The 20,669-nt window shown below is 36.5% G+C and overlaps 1 protein-coding gene across 2 annotated transcripts in view; it reads right to left on the reverse strand.

Annotated features, from left to right (window-relative positions):
• LPCAT1 (lysophosphatidylcholine acyltransferase 1) overlaps nt 1-20,669 on the reverse strand; it is a 61,770-nt gene that overhangs the window by 23,872 nt on the left and 17,229 nt on the right. For both annotated transcript variants that reach the window (XM_065052903.1, XM_065052904.1), the window contains exons 5-9: nt 19,759-19,819; nt 17,231-17,289; nt 11,749-11,783; nt 10,086-10,140; nt 6,256-6,338 (exon numbers count right to left, since the gene is read on the reverse strand). In XM_065052903.1, the coding sequence (XP_064908975.1) occupies nt 6,256-6,338; nt 10,086-10,140; nt 11,749-11,783; nt 17,231-17,289; nt 19,759-19,819 (293 nt within the window). The remainder of the gene's footprint in view (nt 1-6,255; nt 6,339-10,085; nt 10,141-11,748; nt 11,784-17,230; nt 17,290-19,758; nt 19,820-20,669) is intronic.

Genomic DNA, 20,669 nt, shown 5'->3' on the forward strand with positions numbered 1-20,669 from the left:
CAAATTGCAAGTGCTAGATTTTGCACCTGGGACACAGCAATCCTGGCTGTACATACAGACTGGGGGATGAGATGCTGGAAAGCAACTCCATGGAAAGGGATCTGGGTGTTCCGGTTGACGGCAAGTTGAACATGAGCCAACAGTGTCCCTGGCAGCCAAAAGGGCCAACCATGTCCTGGGGTGCATCAAGCTCAGCATTGCCAGCTGGGTGAGGGAGGTGATTGTCCTGCTCTGCTCTGCACTGGTGCGGCCTCACCTGCACTGTGCGCAGTTCTGGGCACCACGGTATAGAAAAGATACTAAGCTACTGGAGGGTGTCCAGAAGAGGGCTATGAAGTTGGTGAAGGGTTTGGAGGGGAAGCCATATGAGAAGCGGCTAAAGTCACTGCGTTTGTTGAGCCTGGAGGAGACTGAGACCTCATGGTGGCTACAGGTTCCTCACAAGGGGAGGAGGAGGGGCAGGCGCTGAGCTCTTCTCTCTGGTGACCAGTGACAGAACCCGAGGGAATAGCAGGAAGATGTGCCAGGGGAGGTTTAGGTTGGACGTTAGGAAAAGGTTCTTAACCCAGAGTGTGATGGAGCACTGGGACAGGCTCCCCAGGGAGGTGTCACAGCCCCAAGCCTGACAGCATTCAAGAAGAGACTGGACAACGCCCTCAGACACATGGTGTGAACTGTGGGGTTGTCACATGCAGGGACAGGAGTTGGACCCAATGACCCTTGTGGGTCCCTTCCAGCTCAGGACATTCTAGGATTCTACGTTTTTATTAAACTAGGAATATAACAGCTTTTTCAGTATCTTCATTTTGAAGCATTATTTTCCTCTTCATACTACCTCTCCTTCCACAGTCAGTTAACCTGAGTCTGGCCTTTTAAATGTTTGGCAATTTTAAATGGCCAGATGTGCTCTTCTAGCTTGACATACCTTGAGACCTTCTCCCTCTATTCGTTCTCTGAAATGCTGGCTATTTTTACCTTTTAGATCACACTACATGAAATTCCAAAGTTAGCAAGTCACTTCAAAATATTAAAACCAAACCAAAACCAAACAAGAACCCAAAAGCCTTTTTGCAAACCCAATCTGTTACATGCAACATTTGTACTTGTTATATCCTGACTTCTCAACACCAAAAAGCTCCTTGTCTAACACTTGTGCAGTCATAATATAAAAATAAATTATCAACTTTCTCATTTTCTGCATACCAATCCACTACAGACAAAATTCTGAACATAAACCAGAATGTGACTGCTATAATATTATGCAAAGTGAGAGAAAATACTACAGGCAATATTGTGACATTCTGAATCTACACTTGAACAAAAACATTTCCAAAGTGTTTTGCACTGTTAATAAACAGAACTGTGAACTAACCTAGAAAATATTGCTAAAAAAACAAAAAACACCCAAACAAACAAAAAAACCCCACACCAACACCAAAACCCAAAACAAAAACCCTAATCCTTTAAATTGGCTATAATCTTCATAGGTTGCTGAAGACATCAAAAGGATAGCAAATTTGGTATTTTACTTCACTATCAGGTGTTTAGGAAAAAGACACATGAAACAGCATTGAAAAAAATCACCCAAGCTTCTACTAGTCATCTGTATAGGAACTTCCTGAACCAGAGATTATTTTGTATCACTATGGTTTAGAATTATTGATGCACTAATTTTTTTTGCAGTGTATCTCAGCTCTGATGAATCCATTTTATGCATCTGGTAGAGAATGCCACAATTTTGTACACATTTTAAAGAGGTCTTAAAATTTACTTTTAGGTGATCTACTGTTGCCTGCTTTCTATCTCTTCTGCTATGGAAAGTAACCAACTTGCCTTACTGTGCATTTCCATAGCACTCATGATTTTACTGACCTTCTAAACAATCATCCACTTTTTTTTCTTTTTTTCTTTCTTTCTTTGTAAGATTAAGAGCTCTTACCTATTTAGTCTTGGAAGGTCAGGGGGCATAGCCCCTTTTCTCTCCTTGGACTACTCCTATTTTGTGTCATTCTCCAAGCAAATGAAGGTCCAGTTATAAGAGTCCAGAGTTCACATCAAGAATACAGTTCTCATGATAGTTTAACTTTTAGACAGAAAAAAAGAAGCTGCTAACAGCTGCATTTCTCTTGTGCTAAGAAAATGCGTCCTGTAATTGTTGGTCTGGATAAGACCTTGTAGCCTTGTCCATCACAAATCTTCCAGGGTGAAAAAGGAGGCAGGTTCTCTTTGTGTTGTCAGTATTCAAAAATCTAGTTCACCCCAGTTAACCCTATTCAGTAACTACCTTTGCCTAATCACCACACTTAAAGCATAAATAGAGTACACAATGTAGTTCTCATATCCACTTTTGCATATGGACTGAAACCTAAACAAATAGATGTTTGTTATCTCCACCATTTCAATAATGCCACTTATACTTATCCTCATGCCTTTGACAGTATAAAAACAAAAAAGTCTTGAATTGAAAAGTTGAGTGCTGAGCATCAAACTAGTGTTTCTGCAGAATCACATATAAAACTTCAGGCAGCATAGGAACAGAGCACAGCAGTTTTTCCAAAGTTAGATTTAATTTGCCACTGAAAAGAAAACAACCAGCCATGGGATACAGTAAGCTACTGTAAACCCAGATCCTCAAGGCTATTCCTTCAGCAACTAGCATTACCATATCACATAGAGTGGCAGAGATCACATTCTGATGCTGTCAAAACCTGCAAGAAAAAAAAAATCTGATTTTGCCTTTGTAGAAGATGACAAAGGCTGGTAATGGATACAGAAGATTATCTGTGATACCTTTTGCCTTTACCAGCATGCTGGAAAAAAGGATTAAATTCTCAAGAGCAAAACCATAACTTTTATATGTCAAGCTGATAAGAGTTACTACTTTAACAGCATGACATGCTCTGATAAGGGGAAAGCGATCCCAGCAAGGACTTGACAGAGAAAACATAAAGAGAGATGTTTTCAAGTTCCATGTTTAACACTCTCCACACTAATTGATTTGAGCATCTACTGTAAATATAAAACTATGTCTTTAAATGTTTGAGTAAGTGCAGAAGAAAAAGTTATTGGAAAAATACAAACCATAAGAGAAACTTCGAAACTCCTGCTCAGTGTCCTATATGTAGATATAATGCTGAGTTCTAACACCAGAAAGAACAAAAAAATGAAATGCTCAAATCAGGAATGCTGAAAGAACTTAATTTCTGAGGTGTTTACAGTTTTGAAAAACAAAACGGCAAAAGTGTCCAGTTTCCATCAGGTCTCAGTCTAAATATCTGCCACATGCATCAAAGCAGTTAACAAAGTTGCAGTGTTTTAACATGCAACTTTTTCCTAAATTGTGCCATCTAAACCATATTCTTGCCTATTTTGAAGATAGTTTCTGTAAGAGGAACTAAAACCAAAGCAAAACAAATTGCATTTAGATGTTAGTAAGTGTCCAACAGGTCTGTCTACAATTATGTAAACAGCTTACATCTGTAATAATGTGGTGAGATTCCTTTAGACTTGCACAAAAATCCTGCAGTACAGATTTCCACAATTAGCTGCCTGCACTACTACAGACTTACTACTGCACAAAATTAATAGTGTTAAGTACATACAACTAATTAGAAGCCGAGCTACGGACATACTCCTTTAAAATATATTTGAACCCTAATGGATTGTAAGGTAACAAACTAAGAAATTTTGTTTTGCAAAGTGGGAGTGGAAGAGTTATTATACCTACCACTTCTTTAAAGCAGTATTTCTATACCCTAAACAGTACTTTAATTAGTTCACAACAATCAGATCATTTCCAGAATAAAAGTGTCAATGAAAATTGGGTGTTCAAGAATCTATTCAACAGGCAAAAGGCTACAGTCCAACAATAAAAAGAGACAACTAATACTTTCTTAGGGGGAAAAACCAACCAAACCAACCAAACAACCCACCCACAAAAACACCAAGCAAACAAACCAACCACAAAACAAACTTGAAATTAGCATCACTAAATTAGAAACTAAGATGCATAAAAGCAATATGGAAAGATAAAGACAGAGAAAAAATTGCAATTGATGCAGCTAAGAAGCATAAGACCATTTTTAAAGCATAAGGAAGATATACAAAGAGTGACATATCTTATTACTAGCTGAGGATAGTAAAACTGCGAAGAGCCAAAAAAAGCCATCCTATGCAATAAATACTTTACAATACGAAATGACATCCTGTCAAGTGCTTCATTCAACACTTATAGAAGCTGTTCACGAGACAAGATTATGATGAAGGCAAATAGATTTGTGGAGTGGAAACTGTACCTATTGTTGCACTCCCCTTGAAATCAGTGGCAAGATACAAGGTTTTGCTGCAGCACTGGTTCTAGACTCGCAAATACATTATGATCTGGGACTGCCACCTCCACTGCTGTAAAATATCCAGTATATCTTCTTCCGGTAAAATATGATGGGAAGGAAGGGGAAAGAACACATCTAAACAGATCCTGAAGTGACCTGTTGACATCTAAATGGTACACTGTCACCAATCCAATCTTCACAAAAAGGAGACATCTAGATGAAGCAGTAATACTGTCCTTTATTCAGCAAGGCAGAGTGCAATGCTAGCACCAAATAGCACCTGAAGTGCTAGTTTGGCAACTGCTACAGCTCCAGAGCACATTGACAGCATATGAGCTGATATCCCCTATAACAAAAGTCAGATGAATGAACTGCGAGAGCCTGAAGAACTGCCACTAGGAGTAATCATTTGGAAGTGATCAGAAATAACATCAATATAGCATAAAGTTGTTTATTTTAACTTGTCTACAGTTGTATCCAGGCATCAGCATTCTGTTTTATTCCCATCTGCATTTTAACTTCAGAACTTGAATTTCCAAACACATTTATTTTCCCTTCATATCAACACAGCATCTACAGCCCCTTCTACATTTCAAAGCAAGCCATAATTGCTATCGCTCATTCTGATGGTCTTCCCTTTAGACCTGCATCCCACTTCTGTTACCCTAAATGCCTAATTCTTCAGAGGTGGGAGGGAGAAATAAAGCATAAAGAAAATAATCTCTACGCACACATAGAAGGGAAGGCTTTCAACATGCAGGTCTTTGTAGGCTTTCAAAATTTGTCCTTGTACCACACAATCCCTGTCAGCTGACCAGAGTTCAGAATGAAGGTTTCAATAACATGGCCTTCTATCCACAGGCTGAGGACAACACTTAGTGCCAGCAAACTGTCTTAAATTACCAACGGAAGTCTTTGAGGCTACTAGAACGCTAAAACGGGTTGATTTACATGGATCACTTTGTTCTTTCTTTTCTGAGAAATGTCCTTTGGTACAATAGATTGAGTATTATCTACTGTTATATTATCGGCCCAACATCCTTAAGGAAACTCAGATAACTGGGTTCTGCTTAGAAACTGGTAATTCTTCTCAGGTTTATATCTACAAACAGGTCTTTGGTTGAAACTGATAACTTAGAAATGGAAGAGAAGTTACACAAAGGAAACAGATTCCACAAATTCTTTCAAAATTAGGAACAGAAAGGTTCATAAGTCCTTCAAGAGTTAAAGATCTCAGACCTAAGGGTTCTCTGTAAATACTGAAAATACCAACTAATGAAAGAGTTACTGAAATGACAAAAAAAAAAAATGAACAAGAGAGGTTAATTAAAAATAAAAGAGAATAAAGATCTGCGTATTCAATGTTAGCTTTATTATACACTACAGACAAGTGTTGTAAGTGTCCTCACATTAACATTCAACTTCAATTAGTTGTTTGCATTGTATTAGTGCTCTATTTCCAACAGAAACAGCTTTCCTGTGCTTTACTATTTGAAACACCCACAGGCTAACAAGGAATACATGATACTATTCTTAACCTCATAAAAAAGTCAGAACTTAAAATGCAACCTCAATAGCATAAAATCCAGTTACATTAACTTTCATAAAATTCAAGTATACCTTTCTCCACAGAAGAATAAATGCCCACACCAGCAAATACAACTGACTTGTTATATGAAGACATGTTAATAAAACCCAACCAACAAACCAACCAACCCACCAACTCCTACAGTTCCTGCCATATTTGTGGCTCCCTGGGTTCCTCAGAGGTGGCAACTGCTGTATAAAAGGTTTTCTACAGACTACTGCAGATTCTAAGCTTCTCTGCAAGGAGGCAACGATACTGAATTGATTTAACTGCATTTTGTTGATCCTAAAATTAAAATCACACATCTATTTTTATTCCATATTAAAACATACTTACTGTGCCATTACAAGTCTGACGTTATTGGCATACAACACTGGATTTTTTCTTTCTTCTTCTGAGGGAACATACACGGGTAGAAACTGCATATAGAGAACTGAATTATACCAAGAATATTTAACATCTTAAACAATATTATAGCACAATGGTGAAAAATGTATACAGTTTGTTGCTACTTACGAAATTCTATTTACAAAATGACCACAAAAAATAAAAATTGAACTTTTAAATGTTTAAGGATGCACCACACCTCTAGAAATTCACATAAAAGTGACTCGGCTCATTTCTTACCTCATAGAACCCAAGGAGAGTTTTATCTTCCTTTCTTAAATGGGAGCAGGAATTTTAAAATCATTTTAAAAGTATTAGCATCTTTCTCTTGCATCCTGTATTGCTCAGCTCTTTCCAGATAACCTGATACATTAATATTGTTCTATAGCTTAAATATTAAGAATTCAAATTCTCAGGACATGAGGTATTACTGTTTCCCCTGCACATTTTGATATTATGACTGCTTAATGTGCACGTCAGAAAAGTTTTTATCTCCTGTTGTTGAAGGTTTTGAAAAATTTCTCCTTCAAGTGGGGCACTAGTTATTGGTATTCATCGAAAAAAAAATTCTAGAGTAAATACAGATGGCCACAGAATCACAGAACAGTTGAGGCTGGAAGGTAAAAATTAAACCGAAACTGCTAGAGACAGCGTTCAGAATGGAATGGCCTTTATTAGAAGACCTTCCAGCTTTTGGCTGTGTTTTGAAATGTTCATTGAAATACGATGTAAGCCCCAAGCATATCATCAGTCTCAACTATAAAAACCCTCACAACATCCCAATTTATGCACTAAGTGAATGTTCGTAAATGTTCATAATCCTGTAGAAAGCTCTGAAGTAGAAATGGAAGCTGCAATAAGCTTAGCTATATTTCATATTGTTACATATGGGTAGTACAAAATGGGAATTATGATCCAGAGATTTCACTCTGTTCTATAAAAAAATAAAATAATAACTTGGGAATAAATAAAGTTAATCATTTAAGCAAATGCTTCTCAATAACTATGAAATTAACTGTATTTTCAGAATCACATAATGGTATGATTGGAGTACCCACAATGCTGCCATTAGAGATTTGTTTAACTGTTTCTCAGAAGTATTCAGTGATGGACAACTCTTCATTTTCGGTTTTGCCAGAGTTTTCCCTATATGCACCACTGCAACTGAAAACCTGCCTTTTAGGTTTACAAGCAGGTACATCAACCTGAGGTGATGTCATATGAAAAAGGAAAAAGATTGAAGCTAACAGAGATGGAAAAATTGTTCCTTCAACTTCTAAGCTCCATTCTATTTCTTTGAGCTGCAAATTGCTATCAAGTAATAGAATAATTTTGGTTGGAAGAGACTCTCAGGTTCATTGAGTCCTACCATAACCTAACTCTAGCAATAAACCATGTCCCTAAGAACATTGTCTAAATGTCTTTTAAGCACCTCCAGGGACAGTGACTCCACCACTTCCCTGGGCAGCCTATTCCAATGCCTGACAACCCTTTCTGTGCAGAATTTTTTCCTAATATCCAATCTAAGCCTCCCCGGCACTGCTTGAGGCCATTTCCTCTTGTCCTATCACTTGCTACTTGGGAGAAGAGACCAATACATCCATGCTACAACCTCCTTTCAGGTAGTTGTAGAGAGCAATAAGGTCTCCCCTCAGCCTCCTTTTTCCCAGGTTAAATGGCCCCAGTTCCCTCAACCACTCCTCATAAGTCATTCATGCAAACACAGGACAAGTTTGAATACGAGGTGAATTCCAAGGTGTTCTACATGCCTGTGTCTAACTGGGCAGAAATAGCAGTGCTGAAATGGCCATGCTAACACAACCAAGAGAAGAACTCTCAGCTGCTGCAGGCTGTGATGGATACACGAACACTGACAGGCCAGCAAACCAAACTGATATGAGTCACAACAAACGACACATGCAGATGATCATATATCCTTTCTTCTTCACCAGACTGCTTGCATGCCAGTTCCAAGTACAGGATGCATGAATGGGCAGGCCGATATTCATCACAATTTATAAAATCTACATAGATGCTTGCTTCTGAGTTTACATGCTGGATGACATGTATTGCACGCCAGAACATACATTGTATGCAGAGAAGCCCAGACTAACAAACTTTGGATCCTGATCACTGGCTGTTAGACCATACTAGCTATCATTTGATCAAAAGCATACTGAAGTTGTGTTATTCTGTTGTACATCTCCCCCAGTTATTTGATCTTCAGCAGTAGTTATGGTATAAAGGCTGGTTGGTATTTGCCAGTATCCCTGTGTTGATTGAACAAAGCAGGAATAAAAGCTCACAAACTTTGGAGACCAGGGGGAAAAACATGACTTAGAAAACAGAACAACTCATTTTTCCTCTATGTTGCTAAATTTGCTGCACTTCCTCACAAAAACAGATTCAAAAAGTAGCTCTCAAGTACTCTGCCTCATACGTGTAAACAGCTCCTACTATAGTATAGCATATTTCAGAAAGTCACTAGCTTTTAAAATATTTTTTAAGACAACCAAAGATCATAACTTGTCCTTATGAGAGATACGTGCAAGTGACAGAAACTCAGCATCTGCTAGCAGCTGCTGGGTCAAAAAAATCAAGAAAGCTCAGTAGTGTCCCCTTCTGTGTGAAAGAACTCATTTTACTTGCCTAGGGCAGAAAACCATGTTCCTGGGACAGAGTAAAAATCCTGCCAATCAGCTGGTTTGTCTTATCCCAGCATGAGGCTGATACTTCCTGGCCTTTCTACCAAAACCAAGCCACTCTTTTGGAAATAAGACTCTCTTTTATATACTATTAATAGCTGAAAACATGCAAAGAAAGCGGTAACACAAATTTCTGCAACAGCTAGAACTGTTCAGCGGCTGGTATTTTTTGCATTTGTTATTTATGCTATAAGTTCTTCTCAGAAATAAGTGAACACTGAGCATAGCAACAATGCATACTGTGATTAGCATACATTATATGTTACAATAGTAACGTGTGTATATAAATATATAATAGTTCTCCCTACTAATTTACCCTGTCATTAGTTCTATCAGAGATAAATAATTGCTTCATTATTAAAAAAAAGCAAAAGAACTGCAGAACATCTGTCAAATATTCTATATAATACCTTTAAAATACCATACTTCTCCACAATAATGTAATTACTCTCTATAAAATGCATAAGGACAGCAATTTAAAATGAAAGGCTTTAATTGTTTTTACATTTTCACTACAATAGTCTTCAGTCTTATGATTCTATAGCGTTTTCCTCAAAGCAAAGTTAAGAATATTCATGGACATTTTTTTCTTGTGTTTTGCAATTTCACATTCTGAACAGTGCAGCCTAATTAAAAAAAAAAGCCAGACATATTAAATAACCTATCTGACCTATATGGAACCACCTACAACAACTTTAATTTGTACATCATCATTCACACACTTGGATATGTAACATATACAGATGGTATACTAGTTGGAATAGCAATCAGGCCACTTAAAGACAAAAAATTTCTTCAGAAAAGGTTCTAAACAGGCAGAAATCTATCCACTCAATTTAAATGAACAAGAAGGTAAAGTCTTAAGCCAAGTGAAAAACTGTATTTTGTTACTCCATATTTAGGCTACATTTTCAGGTACAGAAGCCAATTTTCTAAAATGTAAGTTGTATTTTAACCTGTTTTTACAGACTGTGTTAACATACGAAGTTTAAGTATAAACTTTTACTGCAGAATTAAGTACAACATTATATATTCTGATACTGCTCAGAATACACTAGTGGTTTTTTTACTGACCTCAATTTCCACAGAATTGTGAAACTGACACAAAGTAAGCCACAGAATTTCTAACCTAAAAGGGGAAAAAAAAAAACAAAAGGGATGGAGGAAAAAATGTATTTGTAATAAAACAGTAGTACATTCCTACTTGTAGGCATAATCACATTCAGACAAAATCTTAACAGAAAAGGTCTTTGAGAGTACTTCTATAAGTTACATTCTGTAAGGTGGACCAAAAGCAATTTACACTGAAGCTGCATCTTAAAAGATACCCAAAAGCAGGAAGACATACAGTAATACGATCTACAGGTACTAATACATACAATAAGATATGATGCATTCATAGTGTGTAAAGAAAAATAAGTCTGTTTCAGGAAAATGTTATATTCAGTGTAGTGTTGGCAAGGTTAATTATAACCACTAAGATTTTGGAATTGAAGTTCATTATACTTCAGAAGTCTGTTAATGAAATGCAGTACATGTGCTTTAGTAGCCTAAGACACAAGATACTGGAATCAACCCGACCTTAGCAAGCAGGAAGATTCAAATCCAGGAAAGGATTTAGTAAACCTAAATTAGGAAGCAGCATTAGTAGGCACATTTTATTCAGTATCTAGTTAGTTACAGCAGTCAGTCATTGTGAGGGGAGGGCTGGTTAAAATCCTCTTAGGTAGATAAAGTACAGATCCTAGAAGCACCATCCTACTCTTCCCACGTCGTACTGTTGCAGTGCCTGCTTCCTTTAGACACCATAATGGATTCATCCACCTCCAATGTCATGATTTAATTGAAAGCTGAACCTTCAAAAGTAATCAAGTCTCCAAATCTAGACATGTCCTTAATTAGACCTGGTTCCCAGTCCATTTGAAGGTGCAAAATTAATTGACAGAATTCTAAATTACCTGAGTCTCAGCTAATCCCAACGGTTTCTTTGCTAGTACTAAAATATAGGATCTAAGGTGGGACATTCAAAACAACAGCTCCCAAGGAAGAGGTTAATGGCCAGCCATTAACCATAGGACCCCACTTCCGATTACTTAGGGTTCAAAATTTCTTGTTTTGATCTTAATCTAAAAATTTTAGAAATTCTACTCCAATCCCAATACGAAAATAATGCTAAAAAATTTAACAAGCAAAACCTGCTTCATTTAGTACATTACATTACATGAACTTGCCAAGGAACCTCTAGAATAACAGATTGTTTTAAAAAAAATAGAAGTTAGGCAAGATAATAGAAATAGTATCTCCAAACTCCCTGAGTGGGTTGACAGTTTCCATGGGACTAGACCAACTTCAAACAATAGCCATACAGCTTTCATACAGAAACAGAGCAAATTGATTTGCAGGCAATAAAAAATGTAGAGCAGAAACAACTTGTTTTACTTCACGTACTTAGCTAAAATACATATATATACATATATATATGTAAAATTTGAAATAAAAACCTAAAATCCATTCTGCAAACCACTGAAATAATAGCAGAAGTACACTGTCTATACATGGATTCCTCTAACTAAATATTGTCTTAATTGGGGAATAACAGATAAAAGACACAAATCCATCCCAAAGAATAATCCAATAACCAGCAAATACTACTTGACAACATATGCCTGTAAGTTATGTAAATGGAAACTAATGAAGGAAAGCAATCATGATACAAGCAATAAAACATAAAACTTACGCTCCTGGCCCTTGCCATGTCCATGTGATTGTATCCTAAGAAAAGAAGCATGACAGTTGCAATTAGTTACTGTACTTCAGACTCTTTTTACATTATAGAAAGTATAACTGATGACATGTGACTAAAACGTTTTCATGGAAACTTCAGTGCCTTCTTCGTGTAAGTTCTTAGCCCCAAGAGGAATCAGCATATCTTTCACATAGCTAAGAAATACCCAGTAACCCAGCTCTTAAACACATAATATCTATATTCATAAAACATTTAAAGATCGAGCGATTCTTCAAATGCTGTTAGCCTTGGAAAATAGAATTATTTACTAAAGCTGATGTTCCTTGATATGCACAGTCCACATGTATTTTCTTAACTCACCCTGCTCGACAGTGTGTCACTCAAGTGTTCACTTTACTTGGACCTCCCAGCAATAGAAATGAACACTCTAACTCTTCTGAAGGGTTTGGGACCTTTGGAGATGACCAAAAGGAAGTCTGTTCAACTGACATGAAGCAGCAGAACAAGTAAGACCTTATGTCTTACCTCAAACAGTATTTTTCCAGTTGCCTTTACTCACAGACAGCATACATCCACATGCCTGATCCAAGTATCAACAGGTATGTTATACCCTGTTTCCCTGAAAGTAAGACCTACCCTGAAAATAAGCCCTAGAATGATTTTTCAGGATTTTTGAGGATGCAAAAACTGCAAAATAAGCCCTAGTTACAGTTCATGAAAAAGTCAATTTGAATAGTGTCCAGGCAGCTATACATGTAAAAAAGTAAGTTTTGGAGCAAAAAACTAATATAAGACCCTGACTCCCTTTCAGGGAAGACATCTAAACCCACCAATTTACTCTTGAGCAAAACCAGCAGTACTTTCAGATAATCAAGATAAACAGTGTGTAAAACTAAGGACAAATAGTAGTGAAATAAGTGAAGAAGATGCAAATAAGCAAAAAGGGAACAGAAACCTGGAAAGGAATATATAACAGGTAACAAGGAGGAATACAATGGTAAAGGTTTTAACTGTAAGACTAAGACACAGCATAGGAAAAAGACTGCAATACTCAGAGACGAGATCTAAGTATAGCATTATGAATCCAAAAACCTGAAAATTAGTTCCAAGCTACCGTTCTGACCAACTGGGAAAAATCTACAAGTCACTAATGGAAAGACAAGAGGACTCAGTAAATTCAGGTTTCTAAAAGACCAGATCAGAAAGGTATCTCTATCAACCTACTGAAAATGTTCCAGTTAAGTACTATGCTCCCATCCAAAACCATTTATAGAGGCTTTGTGATCACATGTTCAATGCTCTTGAAAAAAAATCAGGTCAAACTCACTCTAATTACCATTTAGAGCAAAAGGCTGTCACAAGTAAAACTGAAAGAAAGGAACACACGCATAAAAGGTGAAAAACGTGAGTAATACAATAGATTAACAGCTTGGAAGAAGGTCAATATATCATGAAGGACTACTATAAATTTAAATATTAACTTCCAACAGTTATTTTAAATAAAACAAAATATGATAAAGAACAATTCTATCTCTAAAATTCAGCATATGTGCACAAAAATAGAATTTTCTATGTAGTGAGCTTGTAGAACTTTAATATCTATAGTTTTACTGTTAAACTATTTCTGACAAGTTTGATGTCTCTGATAATACTGCAAGCAAACATGTTATGGGGTTTGTTTTTTCCACAAGGAACTTCCATTTACAAACCCTGACCATTGCAATGTAGACAGCTGATAGTTTCTCTAATCAGATACTACATCTGCCATACAGAACAAGAACATGCAGCACTATACATGTCCAACTCAGCTCTTTCAATTGCAACAGTACAGAAGGAGACAAAAAACCAGAGAGCTCTATAAAGGTACCTTGCCTGGGTAACGGATCACTGAACAGCAAATAGGTATTTTCAGAAACCAGCCATTGTGCTGGCGAGCTGGCACAAAAAAACTCAGACCACATATCTCTCAACAATCCTGTGAGAAATTCCCAATGTGAATGTCACAGCAAACATGCATGTTTTTGGTCTTGCAGAACACCTGGATGTAGCAGTGATGATGGCTATAAGTGTCACATAGTGAAAAACGAGATTCTGTTTCTTGTAGGAAACTCTTGCCAGCAATACTAATATTTTTATGATAAGAACAGCAAGCAGAAGACAGGAAGTGGTATTTTCCACATCTAGTTTAGATACCTTTTATATTTATAATAGCTATCAGCATTTGCTTCGATAGGATTCTGAATATACTTTGAAACTCTTGTATCTAGATAATGAAGCCTTTGAATTGTGTGGAAGTACATCTCCCATATAATAAGAAGAGCCTGCACAAGAAGATATTGAGAATCACGTCAAGCTTCAAACAGCAGATTGGCTGTGTTTTCACATGCTCAGTCAACCCTGATACACCAAAGCTGCACAAGAGACACTGCTGAACCTCTTATCAAATAGCACAGTTACCCATGGAAGACAGTTGGACGTAATAATACATTTAAAATAGCTCTGTGGTATTTGAGCAGGCATATAGCGTTTCACAATTACCAGCACTCTGATAGGAAACTCGAATGAAGGAAAAGCTGTATATGCAAACAAAATTAGTGTAAAAATGAATTGCAAAAAGGATTGCTGTAGAACCGATAGATGGAGACATTAGAGCATTTATTTTCATCAGAATATAGGTAATAGCTGTCAAGCATCCAATAGGCAAAATACTACAAAACTAGATGAACAGAAGTAAACGTTGAATTTCAGGTCTAAACAACATTATAAGCCTTCCAATTTCTTTCTGCTCATGCATCAAGAAGAGCAACATGCTAACATAACTACTCTTAAAGAAACATTGATAGAGGACCAGAGACATCATCTACTGCAAACAGTCACAAGCCTGAAGATGAAAGGTATCCAGCAGAAAACCCTGACTAGGAAGAAAGCTCTTTGTGCAACCAGAACTAGATTTATTTGCTAGAAAATTACTGAATTTATATCATCACTGCTGCCACATGTTTTAGTCCACTGCAGAACAGCAGTACTTTACCTAGTTCTTGAATAGAGTACAAGGAAAGAAACATGTAAGAGTGCATGCACCCACTACATTTACCCCAGGCTCTGACCTCCAAAAGCCTCTCTCAGCCAGGCGGACTCAAGTCCAAGACTGTTCTCACCTGTACTGTGGAACTCAGAGATCTGAAGGTAGATCAGAGTAGGTAGTTCAAGCTAAAAGCAGTGGAGCGACTGCACACAATGCATTTCTGGAATTCACTGCCTAAGCAAAGATCTTAATAAGAAATTCCTTTCTAAACCTAAAATTATAGTATACAGTGGTCAAATAATACAACAAATAGGAAGCCAGAGACAAAGTTTGTTTTTCATACACTACAACAGCATTTCCAGCAATGTTCTCTCTGTTGTTCTTACTTGCTACCTAACTCTTAACTACATCCTAACCCCAAATAAACCTCACTTTCACATATCACATCACATTCCCCCTTCTTCTCATTCCAACTTTGCTGCAACTTTTCTGCAGCACCCAAGCTAATCTAAAAATCAAACCGAAATGGCAATTATCCCCACCGTCCCTCCATTGATACTTAGGAGGTTAAATAACTCAGGCACCAAAACCTAAGTGTTTTACAGCAATCAGATGTAGTAGGAAAAAGTTCTATACACATATTCAGGCCAACTCTGATGGAGAGCTATATAAATATTTAAAGTTTATGACATTTTGCAATAATATAAAAAATATGAAAAATTTCACTCAAATTTATATTAATATACTTCAATGTAAAAAGCCCACAATTTCTTCTAATAGAGTATTAAGAAAATATTAGTTTACAAACATTGCATATTATGTACTACAGGCAATATGGACATTTCAGTATGAAAATGGATTTTGGTAGATATTTGCAAATTAACATTTGATAGCTTTATATTATTATAAATAAGCTTAATATTAACCAAAAGTAACAAGGTATATTAAGTATGACGTAAGGCATGTGGATATTTGCAATTCAAGCCAGCAGTGCAACAAAAGTTCAAAAATATTTTTAGAAAAGAATCTTCCTGAAAATAAAACAATTATGTAATGAAAATTCCCAGGCAACCTGCTACAATGCACTTAATACCATGCGAGCATAACAGGCTGCTATACTTGTCACAGCATCAAAGACAATTTTTGAGTTTGTTACTGCAAACCAGTTGACTGCCACCACACCTTGTCTCAGTCAAGAGCAAATGGTGTACTATGTATATTAACTTTGTTTAGGTTCTTTTATTTTTCTCAATCGAGCATATGTTTTATATAAACCTGTAAAATTACAGAAAGAACAATGGATGGAAACTTATAAAACATAAGCACTCAGGTACTAAGAAGAAATGAAATCTTTCCTTGCGTCAAAGGGTTGTTAATGGGCTCGTCAAAGAGAGATAACATGAGATCTTCTGATGTGACATGCATCAGCAAAGAGGAAAAGTAGACCTTATTTTACTTCTGACAGTCCTCCCACCCTCCCCTAAGTAACTTCTATTTTAGAAGGGGACAGACAGGAACTGAAAACAGTCCCAGAGGGCTCAAAAAGAAACGTCAAGTATAAAAGCTAGCAAAGTTCACTAGGAAGCATCTTCTAATTAACCATGGAATGCAGACAGACAGGATTCTGGCTGCAGTAGGACAGGAAAGTATCTACATCAGGAAAACTGATTTAAAACAAAAAAACAAAAAAAAAAAAAGAAAAATCAATCCCTCTTCTCCACTTTTCCTTTTTGAAGTGGGTGAAGTCAGCATTATTTTAAATTGTTTGCCCATATTTTTACAAGCATTTGTAAAAATTGTTTAATTTAGATATTTTAAATAAACACTGTAATTTGCATTTTACCTGAATCCAATTTATACTGAAGGACTACTCCAAATTACCTAGTGTCTAGCATTGCTTTGCCAAATGCACACTGAATGTAAAACACAGACAAGACCACAACTTATAAAGGTGCCAAGGTCCTCAACACGTTATTCTGTTATCATTTAGCTAGTTGCATTAATTTGTGATTAACACCTCCACAGTTAGGAGATGCAGAAACATCTTCCAGCAATATATGGCATTAAGAAAACCCTCCAGCACACCCTGTTGTAACAGGGAGCACGTGGCAACACAGATCCTAGGCACAAATTGACATATGTATAGTACCTCTTGTAACAACCATTTGTATAGTAATTCAATACTCATTTGTATAGTACTTCTTGTAACAACCTGAATAACTTTCAGAGCACTGTTTTAAAGGAATAACCTAATAAAAGTAGAAACATTTAAACTGTCTCAGTTGAGACTATATATATCACTAGAGCGTTAAGGAATACATATGTGGCCAAACAGCATTTATTAACGCTTCTCAAATTTCTAAACCTAATTATCTAATAGAAAAGATTACAGAAGTGCCAATGAGGAAAATGCTCCATATTTCCAGCTGCACTGAAAGCTGAACTTACCAGTTCGTTTGGATAACGTAAAACAACCGGCTGTACAGGAACTCCAGGAATAAATGCTCCTAGAAGGCACATGCGACACATAATTACTTTATAGTACATTTTAGTACAGAAGAAATTTATTGCAGCAAATTAAAAAATACACAATTAATGGGTTGATGGGCATAGGAATCAGTTTATAGTGAAAAAATAATAACCCCAAAGTAGCCTTCAAAATAATCTAAACAGCACGTACTGGAGAATGACAATGTATACCTGCCTTTTCAGCAGATAAATAATTAAGAATGCTTGCTTCCATTCTCTAAATTATCCTCTACCACTTAGATAAATTGTCATGTATACAAGTCAATGCCCAGTACCAAATTCAGCTTGATAAATGATTAAAAAAATATGAGCATGTGCTAGATAATTAAATTAACATATTCCCTGTGGTCAGCAGTATCTTTTGGTGAAGAACCTAAGCTTTCTTATGCAAAAGACACTTTCTATTTTCAGCTGAGCAACATTGATTTATAGGAAATGTATCATACCTGAAATAACAGAATTAATGTAACTTCTATCCTGTAGCTATGCAAAATCCAACAGTTAGAAATCATTTAACTGGAGCTATTGTACAGAAGTATTGCTTCATTCTACATGAGAATTACAATTCTGATAAATAAGAAGCACAAAGATCTCTAAGTGCCATTTGCTAATCATTTTCTTAGTTTCTAGCAGAAAGACTGGGTGAGCATTACAATTATATTACTCAACATTTTTCTAACATGTTTTCTTATATAAACAATTAATAAAGACAGCTTCACTCAAAATATGTTATTTATAGCAATTTAATAAGTTCTGCCTAAAATTGTGATTAAAATTAAGAACGAACTATGAAAATATATGGTATTCTTTGCATTACATTTGCTTTCCAGAATAATTGCCCAGAAGTAATTGTTAATGAAGTATAAACATCTTTAAACTAAGGTTGTATGAATGGGATCCTCCAGAAATCAGGTTCTTGGCCCAGTGGTACTTTCTATTCAGTCTCCAAGAACAACAGCTTAAGCAACTTTTTAAAGAATCTAAAGATGACAAAATCTGAGTGGTAAATGACACCACTATCACTTAAACAACACTAGAATACCTTGCCCCATAACTAGTTTGTACAAACACAAAACCAGAAAACTGTGCAATAAGAGCAAGGAGTGTAGGCCACATGAGTAGAACGGGGAAAAGCATCCTGAAAGCAGTTACTTGAACTGACATCTGGAGTAATTTGATGTAAGTGATGAATTTTGAGGCTGGATGGATACAGAAGCAGGTTCCAGTAGGAAAAGTGAGACAGGCAAGAAGCAGACAACAGTATGTGGTAGACCAGAGGAGAGGAAGACAGAGTGGGGATTTGAGGCTGAAAGTACATGGTGCCTGGAATGTCTATGGCACAGAGAGAGGGCAGGAAACCAGGACTTCAATGAAGGATTCAGGCTGGTTTTCAGGGCATGGCCAGGATTCAGTTGGAGAGAGAGGAAAAAGGAGAGTAAAGAGTGAAAGAAGTGGATGTTCTCCTAACCACCACTCATTCATCTAAAAAGGTAAGAGCTGAGAAGGAAGAAAAGCTTTTTGAATGCTTGCTCAGGAGACAATACTGAGATTCCTTCAACCAAATAAATCAGTGCAAGGAATCACAATGCTGACTCATTGCATGATATTTTAATAGCAATATGTAAGTTGTAAGCAACACAAAATAAGATACACAGTAAGACCATAACATGATGAAGTAGGCAAAAACCTAGAAGAGTCAAAAAACATGTTCACAAACTGCCTCGCTCACTGCAGCCTCCTCATTCACCATCTCCTTACCTACATCTTAAAGGCAAGTTTACATTGAACATTGGTGGTTCACTGCAGTGTTGGCATTTCTTCCTATTGTAACTGCAGTTTAAAGCTGCAACAATGTTCAGTGTTAAACCCTCTAATCTGATAAACTGCAAGAGCAATACTAACTGAAAAGAGCCTTGAATGTAAATGTTAAACAAAAAGTATTGTAAAAAATGACAGTCTCTGTAACAGTGCTATAACTGGGAAGATTCCTGTGCCATCTTCACCAGAACGCAGCTCCACAGAAAAGCTAGAAAGAAATCAACCACACACAACACAGCAACAAATGCTGCAGCAGCCTGAAATAGACACACACTGTTGCCTCTTAAGCTTTACAGTGTATCTTAAGGCTGCATGACAGACTTAAAATAGAGTTGGAGGGGGCAAGAAAAAAACCCAACCATAAACCAGAAGAATCAGTAAGAAACAAAAGTTCCCCAGCTCACCTGCATCTCAGAAGACATGAAAAAATTCTGAATTATCTAAAATGTTTTGCTTAACAGTGGAACTACAGTCCTTCCATAGCATAAGAAAAATTCTGTTCTAATTCCACCCTGCTGCAAGATTTTTAACTTCTGCAACAGTAAGCAAATTACAATGCAAGTAGTATTTCAGAAAATGAAGATACAAGAACATTCAGTAAAGAAGAGAGAAATAAGCATCATACCTACCAGGCTTGAATGTAATTAGACAGGATCGGTTTGTGCAAGTGCCCTCTGGGAATATCATAATCTTGAAGTAAAAACAAAGTTGACTTTTAAGAAATATTCCAATGTTGATTTATTTATAAATACATCTTTTCAAAGCTAACATTAACTGATTACAGTAAATAAAGTTTTCATGGAAAACCAGTTCAGTTAGGATAAAAAAAAATAGTGCTCAATAAAGAAGTCAAGCAAAGTTCTGTCTTAATAGTAAACATTTTTTAATTTTCTGTGAATCTGCCTCTTTCTTGACCTCCAGTAATAATTCTACTTGACTGGAACATTGACAGTGACCAGAACACTTGTCAGTACGAGAGAATTTTCACAAAAGGTTTTGGTGCTGGTAAAAATATCATACTCTGTTTTGCACAAAAACAAAATTCCTGATCCCAAGCTACCTGCTTACAGGATAAGGAAGACTGTGATTTTCTTTTTGCATTTATTACTTGACATGTGCACAGATGTCAGAAAGACAGGCTGAAAATATCTAACTAGAATTCTAACAAGGCAAAAAATGCTCAAGCTGACCTGAATTGAAAAAAAAAAAAAGTTGCAGGCAGCATAAAGACAAGAAGTGCTGAAATGTTGTTGAGTTAAAAAACAAGATACTTAAAGGAAATAAATACATATCATAAGGGGCCAAAGCAATGAACTAGAATTAACATTATTAGTTCTACTGCCCACTCTGGTACTAGCTTGCTAGATATTCTGGAAATCACTCAGCTCTACAACTCAGTTTCTTCATCTGTAAGTAAGAATATTTACTTTTTAAAGTACTTCAAAAGCTATTGATGAAAGTCATGATGTGAAAGTCATGATGTGATTGTTGATAATTGTTGTTTATTGCGTGTAATGTTTCTGTAGTCCAGCATATGAAT

This window comes from Columba livia, chromosome 2 (genome assembly GCF_036013475.1).
Source record: "Columba livia isolate bColLiv1 breed racing homer chromosome 2, bColLiv1.pat.W.v2, whole genome shotgun sequence".
Taxonomy (NCBI): domain Eukaryota; kingdom Metazoa; phylum Chordata; class Aves; order Columbiformes; family Columbidae; genus Columba; species Columba livia.